Below are 26,890 nucleotides of genomic sequence, written 5' to 3'. Positions count from 1 at the left end.
TTTCTTCGGATAAAGCCTATTGTTCTTAGAATGTCCACGAAAACCTGCATTCAAAATTTCAAGAAAATCGTAGGAAACCGTTAGGAGTTGCTGGATGCCACTTTTCTATGGAAACCCCTGATGTAGGGTGAAACTTTTCTCGGCTTCGTCACCATTTTTTCAAATATTCTATCGTGTTGACTTGCGTCACCGTGGCGTCATGATGACATAGCAAAACAAATAATATGTGTGGGTAACATGTCTTAATTAAAATAATAATTCTAGCTGCAGGTTCTGATTAAGAAGGTTAGAGTTTACTTTCTTTTTTTTCTTTTTCGATAGATAACACATTCATTTAATCGTAACAAATTTTGGTGATGGTTTATTTAGCGACGCTAAAACAATATTTCCACACTAAATAGCCACTCGCGTTGAAAATTTTCGTGTCAAATTTATGGAGTAATCAACGCACTTCAAGCAAAAGTCCTTCAAATGACAGCTGTCAAATAGTCCTATTTTTATAAAAAATATTTTCAAATTTTTAACGGTGCCAACGTTGGACTCATAACGTCAAAACAAGCAAAGTTGACGTATTCGTGTTAGTGGTGAGTGTGATATAATTTTTTAATGAATTACGGGTCATAATTCCTCTATGTAGTCTACCTCTATGTGAAAATGTGATGTTTGTATTGATGTCTTATTGCTCGGAAAATATTGGCCTGATTGAGAAAACGATTATTTTACTGGACTCTTGAAATCATGCGGTATAAAATGACGTCTTAACATTTTGTTTAATTAAAATCCTTGCAGTCAGAATTTAACCATTTTTGGGTGAATCTGACAAACTTGCCCTTTCGTTTGGATTTTTTATTCAGAGAATCTGACGTTCGCAATCAAATTTATTTTGAATTTTCGATTTTGCAAACTTTAGTGCGACAACATTTTCGTGATTAGCGAATGACATTAGCGACCCTTGTATTTTTGATTTTAGCGTTAGCGTTAAACGTCCTTTTAAAAAAAATATTTTTATTTTATTGATAAACGTAATTGAATTTTGGATGAGATATTTGGGTATAAATACGACATACCGGCAGATTTGCTCTCAGATTGTTAGAGCAGTTTGAACGGATTGAATTGGAGATTGACTGAAAAAAATAAAATATTTTTTGGTTTTTGGTTTTAGTTAATTGTGTTAAAAGTAAAGTTTTTGGCTAAAGGCATTTAGTTCAATTTTAATTGTTTAGTTTCTATTATTGTTGCTACCAACGGAATATTTTCCTCAGGTAATATTTAACTCTGGACCAAGTTTAGTTTAATTAACTCAAATCGAGTGAAACTGTTACAAAACATGTTAAAGAATCGAGTTCAGTGTCGTGAGAGGTGCCGTGAACGGATTAAGCAGCGCTATTGAGAGGCATCGATGCTTAGCTGAATTTATAAACTACATTTGCATTTCTCGTATTTAATTTTTTTTGATATCTTTTCAACGTAATTCACATTTGTCCACCCCTCGTCAGAATCCTTTTTGAAAAATGTACGACCACAATAACGACCTCGAACGTGTTAGCCTTAAAATGAATCGACCCAACGCTAAATTGTAGCCTAAATTTGTGCTAAAAAATGACATATTTTCGATGATAACTTAGTATGTGCGTCCTTTCTGGAAAAAGTGGGATCATCGTTTTGTGTCAATTTTAGTGAAATATTGAGTTTTCTCGTAGTGGGTTACACCACCACCACAGCCCTGCTTCTAGCATGAACATAGAAAATATTTGGAGCGTTTTTTGTTGTACAGATAGATGACTTGTTTTCATTGTCTGAGTTAAAACATACAATACAATACAAACAATCCTAAGCGGTAGCTCGTATAACTAAAGCCTCAAAATTTGACACTTGTAAATTCAGTGTTCATGCTAGTAGGAGTGCTGAGCCACCACAAATATTTATTATTTTTACTCAAACACAGCCCATTTTGCGTGTACACTTGCAAAAATTTTCATTTTCGCAGGGCTTCGTAAGTAAAATACCTTTCGTAATTGTTGGGAGATTTTTAATTTGCCACGAGGGATTATAGCACTTGCCTTCGGCTCGAGCCACAAACCTCCCTCTCGGCAAAATAAAAATCTCAAAACAAGCACGTAATGTCCTTGTAATGTCAATGGGTCCAGCCCAACCAGATCGTTGAAACGTTAATGGACTGCTTGAATAACCAAACAAATTACGTGTTCAATTCAACATTATACGTTAAGACCGGAGGTCAACTCATATGATAGAAAAAACCATAATTACATTATAGCCGTACCCGTTATCACAGTAAGAATTTTGCAATCGTTGTATATGAAAACGATATCTTATATAAGTCGGACGGAGAAGCGGCACTCCTTCTTTGTTGCAAGGGTTCGGAAATAAAAATGAAAACTTGATTAATTTTTGCAGGCGTAAAACAAACCAAAATTCCGATGCAGTCGATTGTAGCACACGAAAAGACTCTGGCAAGACGACGCCCTAGCAATGGTAAATTTTTCCGAATGAATTTAACGAAAAATCGTCTCAATATGTTGGCTTAAATCCATCTGTTAGGTTTACGTCTGTTTGACTCTATCAAAATGATTCAACCATCTGGGAATGCCGTAATTGACGAAGCCTATCGTTTGGTGAAAGAAGGAGAAGGTAGAATTGTGTTTGATGAAGACTTTCCACGTGCTGTTCTGGTGGTTGGAAATACTGGCGTTGGGTATGATTAACGAATATTGTTAGCTGCAATCAAAGGTAACACACTCGAAATTTCAGGAAATCGACGTGTGTGGTCTTTGTTGCATCGGACTATTCTCGTATGTATGCCGAAAAATATCCACCCAAGATTGGACAATTGGTGATCTTGGACGAAGATGGCAAAATTAGCAAGCCGGGTAAGACACACATGCTTCTTACAAAATCATTTAATATTCAAGTGACTGTAAAATTTAGAAATATTTCGAGTTTCCATTACATACCACTGTGGTTAGAGTTAGATCAAATTATTTCAAGTATCCCCTCTGGGAGAGGCTTGGTTTACATGCCCAGATTGCCCTTGTCACCAACAGTCTAAAACTGCAGTCGTTTAATTTTAATATTATTTTCTTGGCTAGTGAAGCTCCATATTAAGGCTATGGACATACACACAAGGTTCGAAATAACAGGCTAAGACAGCCACGAAGGCTGGTAACACCGAAATTGATAAACGAACTCAGTACAGATTATGTGAGAAATCCAAGCTTCTGAAAGGTTAAGGCAACTCTGAGTTGATCGACGAAGGTATACACAAATTGCGTCAACCTCTACGGAGTAGAAAAGATCAACTTAACAAAAACAATCTGTACTGAGTGCGCTTATCAATTTTGGTGTCATCCGCCTTCATGGCTGTCTTAATCTCTTATTTCAGAACCTTGGTGAAATCAACTTCAAGAAAATGTTTTTTTTTTTAAGAAAAATTCGAGATTTTGTTTTTGGTAAGTTGACCTTTTCATACGAGCTTTGTGGCCGTTGGCTCAATTTATGTGTTACCGCCTTCGTGATCAACTCGAGAGTTGTCGTAGCCTGTACTTTCAGAACCTTCCATTCATGGGAGTGTGTTTATTGGATGGGTTGGGTATTGTTCAGGAGATACGGGACAAGCATAGATATCTTACATGCCTTGTATCATCGTTCGAAAAGAACCAAAATAATGTTTCTGTTAAGAGTTGGAGATTTTGACGAACTTTAAAAGGTGATATCTCGCACCTGGCGAATGTTTATGTATGTCCATAGCCTGTAGCGGCAGTAAATCACGGACAAAAAACACCCTTTTCGACTTTCGCTGGAAGTTCACTAGCCAATAAAAGAATGTTAAAATTAAACGACCGAAGTTTTAGACTATTAGGGCCAAGATTCGCCGAACCTGGTCCACTTAAAAAAAACCCAAAAACTTTTGGTAACATTTCACCGAAGGTTTTAGTTGTCACGTTCATTCTTAATTAGGTGGAACTTTTTATATTTCTGATCGCTTCCCTTATACAAGCTGATCCCGTTTGTACTATTCAATTTATGTTTTAAAATGTTGCTAAAGTAGTATTATGCTATCAATCAAAAACGGTCTTTATTTTAGGCGAATCAACGGAGTCGAAAACACTGTATCCGGAATTGTTCATTAATACGACAAGGGAAACGGCATATTACGATTTACCTGGCTTTAAAGAAAACCGTGGCACTGCAATTGCAATTGCAACTTCCTACCTGACAAGATTGGTCTTTGAACGTTGTTCCGAAATCAAAGTTTTACTTTGTGTCGATTACAATTCTGCTGTGGGAATGGATCGAGACGGTTTCATTGACGCACTTTGTAATTTGGGTGAGCTCATCAAAGACACATCAAAGTTCAAAGACGCATTTGCAATGGTATCAACCAAGACGCCCAACATCCCGGATGATGACGGTACCATCGTTTCAGATGAAGATGTAATGGGTGGTATTGTGCATATCCTTGAAAACGACGTTACACGTGGCTTGAAAAATCGCTTAGACGTTGAAACAAATCCAGACGCAATTAAAGTTCTGGAAAATGCACAATTCATAGTGGAGGCCCTGGTAACAAAAAAATCAGGAAAATTTACGCGTGTAGGCCTTCTTCGAAATCCGGAAAAAGAAGGACCGTTGGTGTCAGGTTCACCACTCATGATTGCAACCAGACCAACCATCATTAACGCTGTCAACGACTCATCATACGTTCCGGTGTCTCGGACAGACCTCGGTTACACACTTGCAGAATCAACACAACTCGAGATGTTGCAGTTGGCGAAAGAAATTGACGACGAAATTGAATATGAATTGAACAAAATAGCTGCGGATATCGAAACTACAATTTGGACGAGTGTCAAAGCAGCTGTTGATTGGAAATTGCTGAAAGACTATCTAAATACGTTGCAAGAAAGCGTGCAAGAAATTTCGGAGGCCATGAAATCTTTGAAGAGGATTGATCAAAATGCTATTGAATGTTTCCGAGACCGGCTTTCTAAGGCCAATGTGTCCGTACATGTCGACGAACTGAGCAAGCACGTTGACTACATGATTTTTCTGGAAAACATGCTTGAACGAGATGACATTCAAAACGTACCGAAACTTGCATTTGAAGATATTGCCAAACTGTCTAGCGGAGTACACGCTTGGTTTGTTTTGATGTTTCGAGTTTATGATGCTTTGAGTCAGTATCAGATACAACAAAGTCCAGAACTGTACAATGTGGCTGACATCAATGATTGGGGAATGCCCAAATCGCCCCAAGGTCTTAAAATCACATCAGCAAACATTGACCAGTTTTTGGAGAATCTCAATTTGGACAAGACGGCAGTTGGAAGTTTACGTATGGACGAAGAACGTATGAATGAAATCAATTCAGTCGTACGTCTTTGTTTACAACAACCAATTTCTAAAACTTACAAAAAAGACGTCCTAGAACTTAGTGCACCATTTCTCACCATGAAACGTATAAAAGAAGAATACAAGAAACAACCGAAAGCTAAAGTACTTTCAGCTTCATGTACTTGTGGTCTGTTCATTGATGAGGAATTAGAAGCACCGGGACTGCATCTTCTACTGTTATCACCAACATGGAACGTTACTGGCAATTTTACAATTGATCTAAGTGGAAACAAAGGAGAGTCTTATGATGGTCCAGCAGACGAAGGTCACGGAGAAACGGAAGGCAAGCCTGGTTCACCAGGAAAACCTGGCCAACCTGCTGGCCATTTCGTTGGCATAGCAGATAGAGTTGTTGGTGGGGAGAGATTATTGCTTCACGCAAATGGTGGAGATGGTGGAAATGGACAATCTGGTGGAAAAGGTGGTCCAGGAACAGCAGGTGTCGATCCGAGGCTTCCTACTGATTATTTTGATAGGCCAAGTACTCGTTACAATCTGGATGACTACAAAACAACATTGATATCTCCTACTTTTCCATTGTTGGTATTCCAAAGAGAAGAATGGTATACCATTTTCGGAATTGACAAAGCAACGAATGGAAGTCGTGGTGGAAATGGTGGAGTTGGCGGTTTTCCCAACACTGCTGGAACAATCACATTGGATTTCTATGGTCAGGCAAGCGGATGTCCTACGCTGACACACACAGATGGAAAAATCGGAAAAATTGGAAGCGGTGGACGAGGAGGTGATGCCGCTAAACACGCAAATGACAGGAAAGCTTACCGCTGGTACAATTACATAATGACTGAGGACGCAAAAACAGCCGGAGGATGGGAACATAGAAGCTGGGTTGTTACAGGGTACTCAGATTCAGGTAAAAAATTTGTCAGATTCGTTGGGAATTAACTTATCTTTTGGCATACACATAAAACAACACATTTGTTTCAGGTGACAGTGGAACCGATGGTGTGAATAATGAGGGTCAGAAACAACCAGACAAGCAAACATCTGTTAGTGAATTAACACCTCAGCTGAACAATTACAAAGAAATCCTTCTTTTGTTCTCCAATGAAAATCCGTTGCGTCGAAATGATTTGTTAAACTTTTTCCAAAACATTACCGAATCCCGACAAATGCAAAATTATATGTACAACACCTACGGCTTTCTACATGAGCTGACAACGTTAGAAGCTCAATTTTACAAATTGTATCAACATCTCAACTCATCGAAGTACTACAACTCCTTGTTGAAACGAATCGATGCATACGGAGAAGCAAATCGTTTGAGTGGTGCCAATGTTGAAAGACTTGCACTCTCAACAGTTTACACGGCTTGTTTGAGCAAACTATGTGCATTGGATTTTCAATATAAGTCCAAGAGTCTCATAGTCGATTTGGAAACATTTATGACAGAGAGTTTGAAGAAAATTGAAGCCATTGTAGTAGATGACAGGAAGCTATCAGCCATTGAGATTCGAGATGAATATATAAGTGAGATTGAGCTCAAAGTACAGGAGGGACTAGAATTGATGGAGAAGAAAGTGGAACCAGCTATTAAAAAGGCGACGGGTAACATGAACAATGCACTAGAAAAGCTGGTAGATGAAATTGTAGACTTGATCGAAGAAGGTGAAGAGAGTTTACAAGAGCTGATTCAAGCAAGAGACAAAATGCGACAAAATTTGTATGCCAGAGCATTTCTTGGTGTCTTCGATTTTATTGGAAAAGTAAGTTTCTCTTCACTAACTTGTAAATTCAAACCCCAATGATCCAGACTAAGTTGTCATTTTTCTCCGTAAATTTTATCTGAACCTCATTGCAAGAGTGCAAATAATTTTTTATTTAAAATGTCGAAATTTGTTTCTGCTTCGGTTTTTATTAACTTTGGTTATTTCCAGGCATGTGGATTTCTTGGACCAGTAGGACAAGGAGTTGGAGCTGTAATTTCTGGTGGTGTTGCAATAGGAGGTGCTCTCGTTGTGGATCCAGATGTCGATTATGGTGATAAGGTGCTATTACCACCGGGCGTCTTAAATGGACTTGAAGGACTCACAAAGGTGCTGCTCCAAATTCGAAAGGCTGAAATTGAAAAGCTTGCCGCTCAATTAGAACTTTGTCAAAATGGTCTGAACGATAATCCGAATGAAAAAGCTGATCTCAAAGAAATCGACATCAAAACTCGCGAACTGCTTCCAAAACTTGAAGAAGAACAAAATAATGAGATACCAGCAGATGATGTTGAAGGTCTTCAAAAATCCACTCAAACAGTAACGAAACTTGAAGAGGAGCTTCAAGACGAAATTAAGAAAAAGGAAAAAGCGCTAGAAGAAGAAATTGCTGCGGGAGACAAGAAGAAAGAAAAAGCGTTGTCGGTTGTAAAGAAAATAAAAACCGGAATCACTCTTGTTCAGTCAAGTATTGGTTTGTACAACCAAGTTAAAGGTGACAAGAAAAAAGTTGATGCCATGACTGCGGCAATAGAAGATTTGGATGCAGAAATTGTGGCGCTCATGTTTTACCAGAAAGCTGTCTATAGCATACTATTTCCGGTTATTCGAGAAATCCAAAAGAATGTGGAAGCAGTACAAGAAAGCTTGCCCACACAGTCTCAAGTAAGTAAAAAATCATTTTTTATCAGCAAATTTAAATGGCGAAAAGAATTCAAGAAATCGGATGTGTTTTATTCAAGTTGTCATGTAGACCGACAGTTCGACAGACTGACATTTTTTTACATTTGACATCTCTAGACAACAACAATAGGTTTCCCCTTAATCAGGGATTCGAACTCGACATGTTAAACGAAACATTGTGCGTTGTCGTAAACCCATAAGACTCCAGTACTTCGTACGGGTCTAAAAGCACCGACGAAGAAACAGTAGGTTTACTATTGAAAATGAATTTGTCGACTAAACAATAAAATCCTCATCGATTAAAAGAAATCGCCACCATCCCCACCAATTACGCCCAAATTTCGGTCATTGTCATCACAATTGGGCTAAATACTCACCAAATAAAATGTCGAATTCGAAACTATCGATTTGAATATTTTTACGTCGTTTTAAGGTATTTTGCCTTATGTTAACGTTCCATCAAGGTATTTTGGTAGGATCGATCTTTCCCTTCGACTTCTTGTGTTTCATATTCGCAGCTCGATTTCCATTTCTCAGTCAGGAGGCAAAAATTAAAGTAAAGTTAATTTTGCGTGTTTTATGCTTTAGATTGCACTGGACGTTACGAAATGGGAAGTACAGACATCACTAGGAGACGTTCAAAAATTACTGAACCAAAGCATGGAAGGTTTTAACGCTGTAGAGGACCTCAATGCCTGTTTCGAACAGCTAAGCGAAGCCTTATCACTTCAAATTCATATATTTGATCGCCTTGAGAATCTACGCAGTCAACAAGCTCTGGGAGACTACATCTACAACATTGGAAATGCAGGAGACTACTTGTACCTTCTCAAAGGCACTAAATATGAAGAGCTTGTCTTGCAACTGAACGTGACAATTTTATCAAATTTGGTTCTTCTTGAGTTTGACAACGCAATGCATGTGTTTAAACAGTGGATTTTCCCATTTGCTGAATGTCATTTCGCTAAATTTTACCTTCCCAATAGTCTGAAGCCAACTATTGACGATCAATCGTTACAAGAACTTGTTGTAACTGCAAATACTCAGTTGAAAGCAGCAATTTCCACCATCAAAACGTACTGGTCAACTGTAACTAGTCACGACAAATTTTTCTTCGAAGGCAAGTTTTACAGTAACGAAAAGATAGGCGGACCATTTTACGAGTGGACCAATAGCAGTCATCGCACAACAATACAGAAGTTGTTCGGTAAAGAATCTGTAACTTTGTTAGCAGACGTTCGTAACAGCTCAACGTACGTACGTGTTCGCGAAGCTATTAAATTCAGTGTAATTTACATAAAATTCAACTTGGCCAATGCAAATGAGGAGAGATTGGCGAAATTCAAAGATGCTCTCGAATATTTTATGGTTCATCTGGAACATTCTGGAAACAGTTACTATGGTTTTGAAGGGAATTACTATGTTATACCAGGTGACAAAGTTACGCTCAGCTACAGCTTGAAAGGTTCTTTTGAAGGTGATCCAGACATTCAATCTGTTAGCAGAGGCAAAATTATGACCGGCGATCTATTACTAAGCCCATATGCACTTTGGACGGTTAGATTGATTACAGATCGAGATGAAGGTTGGACTAAAATTGCTGAGTTTGTGAGTGACATTTCACTGGAATTAGCTGGTCAAGGCAAATACATTTGGGATTATGACAATGAATTGACGAAGTTGAATTTGGAACCTGGCCAATATTACACAATTCTAAACTAAATAATCAAAAAATTGCTTAATTTTTGTACGGACTCTGTAATTTGGAAATAAAGAGTGAATTTTAGAATGTTTTCTTTCGATTGTAAGTTGCACCGACCTGTCACTTGTATTCTTTCCATTAAGAATCTGTTCCGAGTGTCTTCAAAGAACAATGACGACAACTTCTGTTGTTTCGAAAACAAAAGCAACAAAAACTTATTGTCACCACCGTATAATCTGTGAATGGTACTGCTTGATTTCCTCTTACGCCGTTTACTCTTTAAACAATAAAAAAGAGGCGTGGTTGAGCTAAACGGAGCGTAAACGACGTAAGAGGAAATCAAGCATAACGCTGCCGAAAAACAATGCTCCCTGTCAATAAATAGACTATGTTCGGATATGTATTGAGCCAAGGCAATATCACACCGATTGTTTACAACTTCTCGCTTATGTATTGATGGAACGGAGAAATTTCGAAGCTTACGACAATGTTTTTACCAAACTGAGCGAGTTAATCCCAAGTCATCTCGTATCGGAAGTCATGGCTGATTACGAAGCCGCTTTGCGAAAGGTAGTTTTGAAACATTTTCCAAAAGCACGATTGATGGGTGGCTGGTTCCATTACGTGCAGGCTACAAACCGAATTGCAAAACGTTTTGGGCTATTGAAAGATGGCAAATTTTCGGATACAATTAAATATATATCTGCGCCGGCCCTCTTACCCCACAATTACGTTTCAAGTACATCGGTAAGCAGCATGGTCTTCATGAATCTTAAAACTTTCAATGAATTGGGAAGAATGTCAAAAAATAAGTCTGGATTTCCACTTACCAAAAGAGTACTCTGTGTGAGAAACAAAATTGCATTTTTCCATTTTTTTTCTTTGTTTACTTAACAGCTCTCACGGCTTTTACACGGAATACTTTTTGTTGAGTGGAAACCCTACTAAACTCTTAGATGAGACTTCAGCCAGTCTTTTACAATCTGTCTCAGGCGGCAAGCGTATCACCAGCATAATTAGCAAATGTTACTCATGCAAAATATTTTACTTCATTTGTTTAAACATAAGTTTTCCTTTGGCTGCATTACTTAGAACTCATCGTTTACGGTTGTCGTTGTAGTCCATAATATATGAATAGCAGATTGTAGCGGTTTAAAATTTTCGGCGAATCTAGTAATAGTTTTGCAACAACAACAGAGTTCACGAGTCACGAGTTCTCGCAGAAGACAATAGAGAGGAGCCAATATCTCTGTTTATGGTGATCGCACCAACAACTACGCCGAATCACTTAACAAATTATATGAGGAGTGATTATGCACTGTAAAATATACAGATTCCATACTGATTCAACATTGATACCGTTCTGACTCGACGTCAATTCTGTATTGATTCAGAGTTGATTTCATGCTGATTCAGCATTGATTCCGTACTGATTCAGCGTTGACTCTCACATAAAAACACAATCGTTTTGAAAAAAAGAAACAGGAAATCCGATATTTTTAACGATGCAAATTGGCAACGGATGATTAGAATGTCATTAATGAATGTGAGTGTAACATTGAAACGAATGAAGGAAAAATCATCTTGTCCAGCCGCGAACCCTATAACTTTAAAGCCCGGGCCAACCTGACCCGACAATTTTTCGGCAAAACCCGACCCGGTTTTCAAAATGAAGCTAAAAAATGAAATAAAAACAGGAACAAACAGAGCTTAAGCACTCTTACCTTACCCAAGGCTCATGTTAAGTAAATGAATTGAGAAAAAGAAGCCTGTTCCGACATCAAGAACTAACGGCGGTCCAAAAGTCAGAGTGGACTGATTATCTTCAGTTGTTTCCGATAGCCTCTTATACAAGACAACAGTAAACAAAAATTTAACGAGTATTCGAAGTTTACTTGAACATGAGCCATCTGCCGATGGAAATTAGGATATCATTCATGGAAGCTACTATTAAAAACCCACTGAATCGTCACAAAAAATCAGTCAAAACAAGCAATCAACATTCAAACACTTATCAAAGATTCACACAAAAACCTAGAAACTCACCTACAATCATCCGGCAACCAACCATGTTTCACATAGCTCACGAAAACCAGCGACGAACATCCTGAAATCCCTTCCTTGTTTGGAACCAAGTCCTTTCTTGGCCGAAAACAATTCGACTGAAAACGTTCCTCGATTGAAAACAATTTGACTGAAGATGTATCCTAGCCTTCTGTGCAGCAACACTGAATGAAGTGTGTGAAGTACGGTCACATGCTACACTAATCAACGTTGAGAATTCGTCGGATTCTTGACACTGAAACTCAATTTGCAGAGAATGACCCGCCAGTACTCGATCTACAAAGATCAACTTTAGTTGGCTTTAAGAAACTGTGACGTTCCACGTTCCCAAATATATGTCGTGATCAAATTTATTTCGAATTTTCGATTTCGCAAACTTTGGTGCGCTAATATTTTCGTGATTAGCGAATGATGTAAACGACCCTTGTATTTTTGATTTTAGCGTTAGCGTTAGCGTTAGTTTCTTTAAAAAAAATTAATCTTTATATCCAAGTCGAAATATTTTTTTGGGTGTGCGTAATTGAATTTTCGATAAGATATTTAGGCATAAATATGACATACCGGCAGATTTGCACTCAGATCGTTAAAGAAGTTTGAACGGATTGAATTGGAAATTGACTGAAAAGAATAAAATATTTTTTGGGTTTTGGTTTTAGTTAATTGTGTTAAAAGTAAAGTTTTTGTCTAAAGGCATTTAGTTCAATTTTAAATTTCTGTTAGTGCTTCCAACGGAACATTTCTCTCAGGTACTATTCAATGTTAAACATGTTACAGACGGCAAGCATATAATGGCTAGTATTGTTATCGAGTCTATTAATTGCATCATAGAAAGTATTTTTAATCGGTTGATTTCAAATCTTGTACTTCAATTTTTTTAACATGCATTTTACCACATAAAGCACCATACTAACCAGAGCTTGTTATTATTATTTTTGTCGTCGTTATCGATAACAGATGAATAGCTGTGTGTGACAGGCTAACTGTGGACCAAGTTTAGTTTAATTAGTTCAAATCGAGTGAAACTGTTACTGAACGTTTTAAAGAATCGCGTTAAGTGTCGTTTTGTCGTGAACGGATTGAGCAGCGCTATTAAGGGTTTTCAGAGTCGTGTGAAGAGTTATGTTTGATATGAAAACTAGCGTTATAACACGACCGAAATTATTCATATAAAGTAAGGAAGAACCGGAAGGACAAGGACACGCTACACAAATTAAATGATCAGGTTACCAAGAAGGTCTCACAATTTTAAATATTAAAGATCAATTTTTGTGGATGAAGAAAGATATAGCAGATAAGCATATCTGGGTTAATCCGTTTCAAAAACACTTTGTTCTATTCGGTTCCACAACGAGTTTCTTACATGGAAAAAGTTCGCACAGAGCACAAAATACGCTGGTGCAGGAAGAATTGTCTATCGATACCAGCTTCTCAAAGAAATACCAAATATCATAGCACTGCTACAGTAGCAGAGCTGTACAAATATCCTAAAATCACGTAATATTTAAGCACGTACTCAAATTATACGATATTAGTCCAGTGAAAGTTTTCTTTTTATAAAAAGTGTCGGGAAATATTCGTTTGAGAGAAAATCAAATGGAAAGTGATTGAAGTAACATAGAACAAGTGGCGCAGCAGGAAGGATTTGTCAGGAAATCTACTCACTACAATTGAAAACGCTTCACTTGGGGATGCTGTCCTCTGAACCTCTTGTTAAAAACTGATTGTATTATGCACCTGTGTCCAAATGTTTATTTTGACGAGTTAGTGATTGCGATCCTAAGCCGAAGGCGCGGATCATAATCCAACTCGTCAAAATAAACATTTGGACATTGGTGCATAGCATTTTTTGTGTACGATGCAAAGATAAAACCAAGCTCCCTCTCCGAGCTGATGCATAATGTTATCTTACCACACAGTGACATATTATAAATTTGACTACGTGCTTAAATGTTACGTAATTGTAGGATATTTGGTATTTCTTTGAGAAGCTGTACCAGTGTATTTTGTTCTCTGTCAACGCACTCCAAGAACAGGCACGAGAACAGAATTAAATAAGAGGCCTCCACGACGCAGTAGTCTAAGATTCTCATAGAAATTCAGTTTTTTTTGTTGGTATAGGCCACTGCGTTACGGACGTTCCATACAAAAAAAAAGAGGACGAATGACAGTTAAAAAAATCTGTTCTTGGGCGTGTTATTAAAGTGCGTTGTCTCTGTGCGACCTTCTGCCACATCATTTCTCATTTTGTTTTATAATATGGTTTTATTCAATGGGTCCAACCAGACAGTTGAAACGTTATTGGAGTGCGTCAATAACCAAAATATTACTTGTTCAATTCAACATTTATGTATAAGGGTCATACTCACATATGATAAAAAAAAACATAATTTAATTATAGCCGTATCCGTTATGAGTAAGAATTTCGCTATCGCTGATATTTTTGCAAATTTTCGGAAATAAGATTTTTTTTTTATTAAAGTAAGCCGCTCTACTAGCGTAGAGCACGCACGGGGGCCTCCGTTTGGGCCCATTGTACTGGCTTTGGGGTTGGGTTAGACATTCGCTGTTGTATGGGACTATCCCAAACTAACGGTGTAGCAATCACATGTCTGAATATGAAAAAAAAAACAAAAAGTCTTGTACAAAGCGTATACAGAAGCCTGTACCGTTTGTACCGATAAAAATATCATTCTGCATTTCCAATGGAAATTTTCCTTACAAAACAAATTCACTGTTCAATATGAATTTTAACTTAGTTTTGCTCAAAAGAAGTCCAAGTACCGCTACAGCTGTAAATAACAATTAGATAGTTTACACATTCAATAATGTCATGAGCCATTAGGCAAGAGATCGCAAGAGATCCGTGGATCATTAGAATCAGGTTCATTAAGAGTCCCGACATAGAGCCATACGGCGAAGAGTATCAGAAATTTCATTGTAAATCCAAACAAAATCATTGCTGTTCATAAGCACATGTCCGTTAACAAAAGAGAACAATAGAATTGTACAAGCCGTACATATTGATCAAAGAAAAAGTAGTTCACGAGCAAACGATTTTGATTTTGTCAATAAATTTTAAATTATTTCACTATTTGACCACACATAATTAGCCAAAAAACATCGAAATCATCAAAAAGCAGCACAAAGTTAGACAAAACCACAAATCTATTTACACAAAGAAGCACAAAAGAAACACTTTCAGAGAGCGACGTATAAACACGTCCGTTCACTATGCCGTTCAGATGTCGTCTCAATAAGAATTAGTAGGGGACATTTTATGGGATAATTTTAAGAATAATAGAGGACGCCAGCTTTTTTGGAGAAAAACGATAATGTCCAACAATAACAATAATTCCCAACAATATTGCCCCGTCAAAAATGGCGACCGTTGTGAATGCATACACACGGACGAGTCAATTTTCATTTATTTTTGATTTTTATTCTAAAAGTGAGTCCGGATCTGTTTTTATTGCTGCAATCCGTAGATCTAATTTGTAGGAAGCTAACGACATTAAGCTGGCAAAAAATCTGTTCATCTTTCAACGTAAACGTCGACGACAAACATCATCCACTACACAGCAAACACGTGCTTAACCTGCAAGCGGAACATATAATGTTTGTCGTCGTACAGCGTGTTGTAAATTGAAACAATTTTTTCCAGCTCAATGTCGTTAGCTTCCTACAAATTAGAATAAAAATCAAAAATAAATAGAAAATTGACATGTACATGTGTATGCATTCACAATGGTCGCCATTTTTGACGGGCATTATTGTTGGGAATTATTGTTATTGTTGGACATTATCGTTTTTGTCCAAAAAAGCTGGCGTCCTCAAATAATTAGTATAATCAAAATGAGGCATCAGAACATCGTTTGCTGCGACTGAGCCCCGTACGAACCGTAAATCTATTGCGTACGTGACCCTATTAGTGCGTCTGTCGCCCCAGGGAGTAAAATAAGGATTTTTTTCGTTGTAGCCAGATCTTGTCAGGGCCCATGTTTTTGCTCTGAAGAGGCCAAATTTTCATAAATCTATCTATTTTTAGTTAGTCATAGACTGACCCACCAGAATTGATCCAAAAATAGACAGATTTTCATAATGGTAACGGCAAATTCTAGCAAATTTTAGCAAACGGAAAAACAATTCAACAACATGCCACCAACTGCTTTGCGATCGTTGCTTTGCTTGTGATGGTATGACATCTGTTGTGATTATAGTGTTGTAACAATACCAATGTGAAATAAGTGTTGTTTTCTGGATCTTTTTTGTAGAAGTGAAAGCCGATTTCGGCGTTATACTGATTCGTTTGCAACAGTTATTTATGAAACAAGAATCGTCGTGTGAAGGTATTTTATCGCACTAGATGTAGATTGGCAACCGAAGGCGAAGCCGAGGTTGACAAGATATCGTGTACGATAATATTCCAGCATACGATTCGTGGTTCATACAACGTTTTATGCAATTCAGTGAGCGAATTCCCCAAGCCTACAAAACAAACCACAAAAACAAAATTTTCACTAAAACGAGCCATCAGAACAGTCGGAGCGTTTGCTGCGACTGAGCCCCGTACAAACCCGTACATCTATTGCGTACGTGACCCTAGTTCGTCCGTCGCCCTACTCTTACCGTAAGCCTACTGCGCCCGTAAACGTCGGTAAAGTAAAATTCTTATGAAATGTGTACGTCTTAAAAATTGCGCATAGCGCAATTACGAAGCCCCGTACGACGTTCCTTTCAAATGTTACACAAATTTCAAGTTGACCTAAAATTTTAATTTATTGAGAGGCCTAAGGCCAAGTTACGGCCTTAGTCCAACGACCCAAATTTTTTTTTTTCAACAGTATTCTATTCGGCCTTCGATTACCTTCCAAATGAAACAAAAATTAGGAAAATCGGATGAAATTTACTCGAGTTATATGCAAAATACACTTAGGGCCGAGTAGCGGGCTTAGTCCAACGACCCAAATTTTGATTTTTTTCAACAACATTCTATTCGGTGTTCAACTACCTTTTAAATGAAAAAAAAATTAGGAAAATCGGATGAAATTTACTCGAGTTATATGCAAAATACACTTAGGGCCGAGTAGCGGCCTTAGTCCCAGGACCCAAATTTGAAACTTTTTTTGCCATCATTCTATTCGGTGTTCGATTACCTTTCAAATGAAAAATAAATTAGGAAAATCGGATCAAATTTACTCGAGTTATATGCAAAACACACTTAGGGCCGTGGAGCGGCCTTAATCCAAGGACCCAATTTTTTTTTTCAACAACATTCTATTCGGTGTTCGATTACCTTTCAAATGAAACAAAATTTAGGAAAATCGGATCAAATTTACTCGAGTTATATGCAAAATACACTTAGGGCCGAGTAGCCTTTCACTTCTAGGGCTCTAACTCACGGTCCATTCACCCGATTTTAATAAACTGAATCGGTATCGACAATACCTATCTTTTGCCGTTTCATTTGCATTTCCATCGTTTTTTTTGCCGTAAATATCCCCAAAAGACCTTAAAGCACTTAGGCGGCCCTAACTCACGAAGGGCCGACCCAAATATGCCCATCTTCGAACTTAGCCTCACTATTTGGACTATCTTTCAGGGAAAAAAAAATTGAAATCGGATTTGATTTACTCAAGATATCGACGTGACGGACAGACAGACGGACAGACGGACAGACAAAATTTTTATTGCGGATTCGTTATCTATGAACATAGGCAAACACTTTGCCCTTACCGTCTGCTTCGAATTCCATCAATTACACACGGCATCGTAATCCTATAAGCCCCTTTGTACTTCGTACGGGGCTAAAAACTGAAACTGAAATTGAAATCCACTGAAAACGTGTTACAACTGTTGCAAAAACAGTTGTTCTAACAGTATTGAAAACAGTTGTTATTACATTTGATGATTACGATCGTGTCGATGTATTTTGGGTGCGATAAATTTTTTTTCGCATTGATTTTTGGATCAAATAAAACTGATTCATATGACACTGCACACAGGTAAGTATCGAATTCGCTCACTGAATTGCATAAATGTGGTATATAGCAACAAAGTTTTGTTGGTTTTGCCTTCCGATATAATCGTATTAAGAGAAGTTTTTTGTAACTGCGTTAAGAAATTGATAATAATCAATTTTCGCATGGGAAGCAATAAAATAGACTACAATCCATGCTGCTGACATGATTCATTACATGAGGAAATAGTTTTGTAACTCGCAATCTCATGCGTGTGGCGTGTGTTTTAAGCACCTCGGTTTGAAAACTGTTATTTTGACACGGCTAAAACACACAATTGTGAGTTGCTCTTATCTCAAAATTGTACCTCTACATAATGAATCATATTCGCAGCATGTACTGTAAACTACTATTGTATATAAACGCCGTTGAAAATAACGGTAAAGTTACCAAAGAAATGAAATATCTACATTGTACCTCCGATTTTATATTGGCGTTCTTCAAAATTTTGTTTGTTAAAAAAGCTTATGAGAATTTTAGACTACTGCGTCGTGGAGGCCTCTTATTTTAATTCTGTTCTCGCGCCTGTTCTTCGAGCGCATTGACTCAATAGGAACGAAAATCACTTTTTTTGACGAAATGCCCTTCTACATAATGACAACTTGATTAATTTTTGCAGGCGTAAAACAAACCAAAATTCCGATGCAGTCGAATGTAGCACGTGAAAAGACTCTGGCAAGACGACGCCCTAGCAATGGTAAATTTTTCCGGATGAATTTAACGAAAAATCGTCTCAATAATGTTGGCTTAAATGATCGTTCCATCTGTTAGGTTTACGTATACTTGAATCTAGCAAAATGATTCAATCATCTGGGAATGCCGTAATTGACGAAGCCTATCGTTTGGTGAAAGAAGGAGAAGCTAAAATTTTGTTTGATGAAGACTTTCCACGTGCTGTTCTGGTGGCTGGAAATACTGGCGTTGGGTATGATTAACGAATATTGTTAGCTGCAATCAAAGATAAGGTAAATTCGAAATTTCAGGAAATCGACGTGTGTGGTCTTTGTTGCGTCGGATTATTCTCGTATGTATGCCGAAAAATATCCACCCAAGATTGGACAATTGGTGATCTTGGACAAAGATGGCAAGATTAGTAAGCCGGGTATGACACACATGCTTCTTACAAAATCATTTCAAGTGACTTAAAATTTAGAAATATTAACGTGTTTCCAATACTCTCTCTAGCAGACAAACTACTTGTATTTAGGTGGTGAAAGTGTCAAGTAGCCTTTGGCATTTACATGTAAATTACAGCGTAGTCAGTCAAAATGTGGAATAGTGTTTGTAGAACACAAAGAAATAAGGTGTGAATTTGACACAGAGAGCTGATAGTTTGTTTGCTAGATAGAGTATTAGCATCGATATAATATACTGTAGATAATGAGACACGAAGAACGAAATTTCGGAAATATAGCACACATATAAGTGCAAAAAATACGAATCACAACACAAAACGAAGAGAAAAAGGAAATTGAGAAAAGCAGAGTTTCAATTATTTTCAAATAAATATTTGCATGACATTATTTCGCACGCTTTCTCAAAGCGTAAGTTACGTTACACATACATCCATGTGATCTTTCCGAATAACGTTGCTATGACATTACTTATCTACCCTATATTATATCGATGAGTATTAGTGTTTCCCATACATACGTTGTTGTATTCTTGTTAGACGAGGACACAGTGGTTAGTTCGATCAAATTATTTTACGAATTACAACATAAATTTCGTTTAAATTTCTTGAAACGGCCCAACTGAAGTATCTCCTCTAGGAGAGGGTTTGCTTACATCCCCAGATTGCCCTTGGTCTCAACAGTCTAAAACCGCAATCGTTTATTTAATTTAAATATTATTTTATTGGCTAGTGAACTTTCTCACACTCAGACAGATTGTGTGAGAAATCCAAGGTTCTGAAAGAACAGGTTAAGACAACTCTGAGTTGATCACGAAGGCGGTGACACACAAATTGCGTCAACCTCTACCAAGTAAAAAAGGGCAACTTAACAAAAACAAAAGTTCGAATTTTACTAAAAAAACATTTTCTTCAAATTGATTTCACACACAATCTGTACTGAGTGCGTTTATCAATTTTTGTGACTTCAAGAAAATCTTTTTTAGAGCCAAACCACATCGAAACTTTCTGTCGTGAAGTGACAGTTTTGACATTGACATTTTTGACGTTGTCATTTTTGACACCTGAACAATTCCGTCATAACCTCAACTGAAAACTTGAACTGTACATAAAACTTGTCTTTAAACAGTCCGTTGAGCAATTGTAACGTTAAAAAGCACTTCGCATATGTTTATTGGTCTGTTGGTGTCAATTCGGCCGGATAATTTTCAATGATAGACGCAAACCGGGAAATGTTTGATGTTTGCTCTATGCAAGATTCGGTTCGACAATTCCTCAGACTGGTACACTGAAGAAAAATTAGCTGGTCCAATTGGTCCATTTGGTCCAATTGATCCATTCGGTTTTAGTTGTCACGTTCATTCTTAATTAGGTGGAATTTTTTATATTTCTGATCGCTTCCCTTTTACAAGCTGATCCCGTTTGTACTATTCAATTTATGCATTAAAATGTTGCTAAAGAAGTATTATGCTATCAATCAAAAACGGTCTTTGCATTAGGCAAATCAACGGAGTCGCAAACACTGTATCCGGAATTGTTCATTAACACGACAAGGGACACGGCGTATTACGATTTGCCTGGCTTTAAAGAAAACCGTGGCGCTGCAATTGCAATTGCAACTTCTTACCTGACAAGATTGGTCTTTGAACGTTGTTCCGAAATCAAAGTGCTACTTTGTGTCGATTACAATTCTGCTGTCGGAATGGATCGAGATGGTTTTATTGACACACTTTGTAATTTGGGTGAGCTTATCAAAGACACATCAAAGTTCAAAGACGCATTTGCAATGGTATCAACCAAGACACCCAACAACAGCAATGATGACGTTTGAGATAAAGATGTAATGGGTGGTATTGTGTATATCCTTGAAAACGACGTTACCCATGGCTTGAAAAGTCGCTTAGAAGTTGAAACAAATCCAGACACAATTAAAGCTCTGCAAAATGCACAATTCATAGTGGAGGCCCTGGTAACAAAAAAATCAGGAAAATTTACGCGTGTAGGCCTTCTTCGAAATCCTGAAAAAGAAGGACCGTTGGTGTCAGGTTCACCACTCATGATTGCAACCAGACCAACCATTATTAACGCTGTCAACGACTCATCATACGTTCCGGTGTCTCGAAAAGATCTCGGGTATACACTTGCGGAATCAACACAACTCGAGATGTTGCGGCTGGCGAAAGAAATTGACGACGAAATTGAAAACGACTTGAACAAAATAGCTGCGGATATCGAAACTACAATTTGGACGAGTGTCAAAGCAGCTGTTGATTGGAAATTGCTGAAAGACTATCTAAATACGTTGCAAGAAAGCGTGCAAGCAATTTCGGATGCCATGAAATCTTTGAATAGGATTGATAAAAATACTATTGAATGTTTCCGAGAACGGCTAGCTAAGGCCAATGTATGCGTACGTGTCGACGAGCTGAGCAAGCACGTTGACTTCATGATTTTTCTGGAAAACATGCTTGAACGAGATGACATTCAAAACGTACCGAAACTTGCATTTGAAGATATTGCCAAACTATCTAACGAAGTACACGCTTGGTTTGTTTTGTTGTTTCGAGTTTATGATGCTTTGAGTCAGTACCAGATACAACAAAGTACAGAACTGTACAACGTGGCTGACATCAATGATTGGGGAATGCCCAAATCGACCCAAGGTCTTAAAATCACATCAGCAAACATTGATCAGTTTTTGGAGAAGCTGAATTTGTACAAGACAACAGTTGGAAGTTTACGTATGGACGAAGAACGTATGAATGAAATCAATTCAGTCGTACGTCTTTGTTTACAACAACCAATTTCGAAAACTTACAAAAAAGACGTCCTAGAACTTTGTGCACCATTTCTCACCATGAAACGTATAAAAGAAGAATACAAGAAGCAGCCGAAAGCTAAAGTACTTTCAGCTTCATGTACTTGTGGTCTGTTCATTGATGAGGAGTTGCAAGCACCGGGACTGCATCTTCTACTGTTATCACCAACATGGAATGTTACTGGCAATTTCACAATTGATCTAAGTGGAAACAAAGGAGAGTCTTATGATGGTCCAGCACACGATGGTCACGGAGAAACGGAAGGCAAGCCCGGTTCGCCAGGAAAACCTGGCCAACCTGCTGGCCATTTCGTTGGCATAGCAGATAGAGTTGTTGGTGGGGAGAGATTATTGATTCACGCAAATGGTGGAGATGGTGGAAATGGACAATCTGGTGGAAAAGGTGGTCCCGGAACAGCAGGTGTCGATCCAAGGCTTCCTACTGATTATTGGCATGCGCCAAGTACACGTCACAAACAAAATAAATACAAAACAACGGTACTATGTCCTATACCTCTACTTTTGGTCTTCCAACGAGAAGAATGGTATACCATTTTCGGAGATGACAAAGCAACGAATGGAAGTCGCGGTGGAAATGGTGGAGTTGGCGGTGTTCCCAACACTGCTGGAGCAATCACATTGGATTTCTATGGTCAGGCAAGCGGATGTCCTACACTGTGCCACACAGATGGAAAAAGCGGAAAAATTGGAAGTGGTGGACGAGGAGGAGATGCCGCTAAACACGCAAATGACAGGCAAGCTTACCGCTGGTACAATTACATGATGACTGAGGACGCAAAAACAGCCGGAGGATGGGAACATAGAAGCTGGGTTGTTACAGGGTACTCAGATCCAGGTAAAAAATTTGTTAGATTCGTTGAGAATTAACTTATCTTTTGGCATACACATAAAATAACACATTTGTTTCAGGTGACAGGGGAACCGATGGTGTAAACAATGAGGGTCAGAAACAGCCAGACAAGCAAATACCTGTTAGTGAATTAACACCTCAGCTGAACAATTACAAAGAAATCCTTCTTTTGCTGTCCAATGAAAATCCGTTGCGTCGAAATGATTTGTTAAACTTTTTCAAAAATATTAACAAATCCCGACAAATGCAAGAGTATTTGTACAACACCTACGGCTTTCTACATGAGCTGACAACGTTAGAAGCTCAATTTTACAAATTGTATCAACATTTCAACTCATCAAAGTACTACAACTCTTTGTTGAAACGAATCAATGCATACGGAGCAGTAAATCGTTTGAGTGGTACAAATGTTGAAAGACTTGCACTCTCAACCGTTTACACGGCTTGTTTGAGCAAACTATGTGCATTGGATTTTCAATATAAGTCCAAGAGTCTGATAGTCGATTTAGAAACATTTATGACGGAGAGTTTGAAGAAAATTGACGCCATTGTAGTAGATGACAGAAAGCAATCAGCCATTGAGATTCGAGATGAATATATAAGTGAGATTGAGCTCAAAGTACAGGAGGGACTAGAATTGATGGAGAAGAAGGTGGAACCAGCTATTAAAAAGGCGACGGGTAACATGAACAATGCACTAGAAAAACTGGTAAATGAAATTGTAGACTTGATCGAAGAAGGTGAAGAGAGTTTACAAGAGCTGATTCAAGCAAGAGACAAAATGCGACAAAATTTGTATGCCAGAGCATTTCTTGGTGTCTTCGATTTTATTGGAAAAGTAAGTTTCTCTTCATTAAGTTATAAATTCAAACTCCTATGAAACCAGCGTTACAATAGTAGCACTCTTTTAGTTCAAATTTTTTCGTAAATGGCGTTACAATAGTTCCAATGTTCCAATGAAATCTTTTCATCTGAATACTTTTTGAAAAATGTACGACCACGAATGTGTTACCTAAAAACTAGACCCCACCTTTTGGGTGGGTCAGGTCCACTGACTGACTGATTTTCTCAATCAATTAACTGGGCCTCGATTCGTAACTCCAAGTATTTGTAACTTGACAATTGCGTGTATAAAATCCTACACGAACTGTCAAGTTACAAATTCTTAAAGTTACGAGAATATGCACCCTGACTTGTTTTCTTATAAATTGAACAAACAACTACCATGAGATCACTCAAAAAAATATTTTCCATTAACAAACTTACACGCGCGGAGGTTTGAAAACCGACACATTTTCTGTTTCTGTGTTTTACTTGAGTTCTTGATTTCTCCATATAAAAATGCAAAATTCACAAAAAACCACAAAACATATTTTTTTTTATTCCGTGGAATATTACTCAAGTTATCGTGTTATCAAGGAATGAATAAAGTGTCACATACATTTTAAAGTGTTTATCATCCGTAAGACCCATGACTTTTAGCCAAGGGAATAAAAATTAATTTTCGTAGTCACGAAAGTTTCATAAAGTACTCAGTTCTCTCAGAGTTGGTCAAACCGCTACAACCAAATCTATTATCTGTTGAAAGCTAACACATTCGTGGTCGTTATTGCGGTCCTATATTAAAAAAAGGATTCTGGTGGAAAGATATCGTCAAAAGGAAACTAAGATCCAGTTTTAAAAAACGCCAAAAAGTATGCTTTTCAGCAAAGCATCAATGCCTCTTTTTTGAAAAAGTAAAACAATTAGAGCACGCAAAAATGTGTTACTTTTATAGAAAAAATTGGCTTGTGTGTGATAACTTATCCCACTTGTGCAGATTGTGTAAATTTATGTAATCTTCAAAGATTTCTCTAAGGCGATAATGTATGACGGGTATGACTCACAAACGAATTTTTCCATTAAAAGTAACACATTTTTGCTTTAATGGATTTATACTTAAAAAAAAAAGATTTTGGTTCAGAGAACTCATAAAAAACGAATATTTTCCGGCTAAATGTAGGCTACAAAGCAGAGGGTCTATTGCTGAGCATAGCTCTTAACCTAATTGCAAGAATGCAAAATTCTTTAATTAAAATGTCGAAATTTGTTTTTGATTCGTTTTTATTAACTTTGGTTATTTCCAGGCATGTGGATTTCTTGGACCAGTAGGACAAGGAGTTGGAGCTGTAATTTCTGGTGGTGTTGCAATAGGAGGTGCACTCGTTGTGGATCCAGATGTCGATTATGGTGATAAGGTACTATTACCACCGGGCGTCCTTGATGGACTTCAAGGACTGACAAATGTGCTGCTCCAAATTCGAATGGCTAAAATTGAAGAACTTGCCGCTCAATTAGAAGTTTGTCAAAATGGTATCAACGATAATCCGAATGAAAAAGCTGATCTCAAAGAAATCGACATCAAAACTCGAGAACTGCTTCCAAAACTTGAAGAAGAACAAAATAATGAGATTCCAGCAGATGATGTTGAAGGTCTTCATAAATCCACTCAAACAATAACGAAACTTGCAGAGGAGCTTCAAGACGAAATTAAAAAGAAGGAAAAAGCGCTAGAAAAAGAAATTTCTGCTGGAGACAAGAAGAAGGAAAAAGCGTTGTCGGTTGTGAAGAAAATAAAAACCGGAATCACTCTTGTTCAGTCAAGTATTAGTTTGTACAACCAAGTTAAAGGTGACAAGAAAAAAGTTGATGCCATGACTGCGGCAATAAAAGATTTGGATGAAGAAATTGTGGCGCTCATGTTTTACCAGAAAGCTGTCTATAGCATACTATTTCCGGTTATTCGAGAAATCCAAAAGAATGTGGAAGCAGTACAAAAAAGCTTGCCCACACAGTCTCAAGTAAGTAAAAAATCATTTTTTATCAGTTAAATTATTAACAATTACCGCAACTCCCTGGTTTTTAAGAATTAGCCACTGTATCTGTTTTATGTTTTAGATTGCACTGGACGTTACAAAATGGAAAGTACAGACAGCACTAGGAGACGTTCAAAAATTACTGAACCAAAGCATGGAAGGTTTTGACGCTGTAGAGGACCTCAATGCCTGTTTCGAACAGCTAAGCGAAGCCTTATCACTTCAAATTCATATATTTGATCGCCTTGAGAATCTACGCAGTCAACAAGCTCTGGGAGACTACATCTACAACATTGGAAATGCAGGAGACTACTTGTACCTTCTCAAAGGCACTAAATATGAAGAGCTTGTCTTGCAACTGAACGTGACAATTTTATCAAATTTGGTTCTTCTTGAGTTTGACAACGCAATGCATGTGTTTAAACAGTGGATTTTCCCATTTGCTGAATGTCATTTCGCTAAATTTTACCTTCCCAATAGTCTGAAGCCAACTATTGACGATCAATCGTTACAAGAACTTGTTGTAACTGCAAATACTCAGTTGAAAGCAGCAATTTCCACCATCAAAACGTACTGGTCAACTGTAACTAGTCACGACAAATTTTTCTTCGAAGGCAAGTTTTATAGCAACGAAAAGATAGGCGGACCATTTTACGAGTGGACCAATAGCAGTCATCGCACAACAATACAGAAATTGTTCGGTAAAGAATCTGTAACTTTGTTAGCAGACGTTCGTAACAGCTCAACGTACGTACGTGTTCGCGAAGCTATTAAATTCAGTGTAATTTACATAAAATTCAACTTGGCCAATGCAAATGAGGAGAGATTGGCGAAATTCAAAGATGCTCTCGAATATTTTATGGTTCATCTGGAACATTCTGGAAACAGTTACTATGGTTTTGAAGGGAATTACTATGTTATACCAGGCGACAAAGTTACGCTCAGCTACAGCTTAAAATGTTCTTTTGAAGGTGATCCAGACATTAAGTCTGTTAGCAGAGGCAAAATTATGACCGGCGATCTATTACTAAGCCCATATGCACTTTGGACGGTTAGATTGAGTACAGATCGAGATGTAGGTTGGACTAAAATTGCTGAGTTTGTGAGTGACATTTCATTAGAATTAGCTGGTCAAGGCAAATATATTTGCGATTATGAGAGTGAATTGATGAAGTTGAATTTGGATCCTGGCCAATATTACACAATTCTAAACTAAATAATCAAAAAATTGCTTAATTTTTGTACGGACTCTGTAATTTTGAAATAAAGAGTGAATTTTAGAATGTTTTTATTGAAAGACAATATTTATTCAAAACGAAAAAAAATACTGCTCGCATACGGCGCAGTCAGTAAAAAAACGATCTTTTCAATCAACAAGTATTACAATAA

General features: G+C 37.6%; 1 protein-coding gene and 1 long non-coding RNA gene across 3 annotated transcripts; one reads left to right on the top strand and one right to left on the bottom strand.

Annotated features, from left to right (window-relative positions):
* The first annotated feature begins 1,121 nt into the window (after nucleotides 1–1,121).
* Nucleotides 1,122–26,743, top strand: LOC119077474. 2 transcript variants are annotated; one of them, XM_037184682.1, is made up of 9 exons: nucleotides 1,122–1,262; nucleotides 2,416–2,493; nucleotides 2,560–2,713; nucleotides 2,770–2,888; nucleotides 4,103–6,286; nucleotides 6,361–7,139; nucleotides 7,311–8,024; nucleotides 8,631–9,774; nucleotides 26,704–26,743. In XM_037184682.1, the coding sequence occupies exons 2-8, from the start codon at nucleotides 2,439–2,441 to the stop codon at nucleotides 9,762–9,764; spliced, it is 5,139 nt and encodes a 1,712-aa protein (XP_037040577.1). In that variant the 5' UTR covers nucleotides 1,122–1,262; nucleotides 2,416–2,438; the 3' UTR covers nucleotides 9,765–9,774; nucleotides 26,704–26,743. The 2 variants fall into 2 exon arrangements, with proteins under 2 accessions (XP_037040577.1, XP_037040576.1); XM_037184681.1 differs by lacking the exon at nucleotides 26,704–26,743 and having other exon boundaries at nucleotides 8,631–9,830.
* On the bottom strand, nucleotides 5,807–22,299 carry LOC119077476. The gene is made up of 3 exons (XR_005087812.1): nucleotides 22,265–22,299; nucleotides 11,787–11,790; nucleotides 5,807–5,915 (listed from the first exon to the last, which is right to left on the bottom strand). It is a non-coding gene; the product is annotated as an uncharacterized LOC119077476 (long non-coding RNA).
* Nucleotides 26,744–26,890: the final 147 nt, after the last annotated feature.

The sequence above is a fragment of the Bradysia coprophila genome, unplaced genomic scaffold (assembly GCF_014529535.1).
Source record: "Bradysia coprophila strain Holo2 unplaced genomic scaffold, BU_Bcop_v1 contig_235, whole genome shotgun sequence".
In the NCBI taxonomy this organism is placed as follows: Eukaryota; Metazoa; Arthropoda; class Insecta; order Diptera; family Sciaridae; genus Bradysia; species Bradysia coprophila.
The sequence above is the reverse complement of the archived record's forward strand: the minus strand, read 5'-3'. Positions and strand labels throughout refer to the sequence as shown.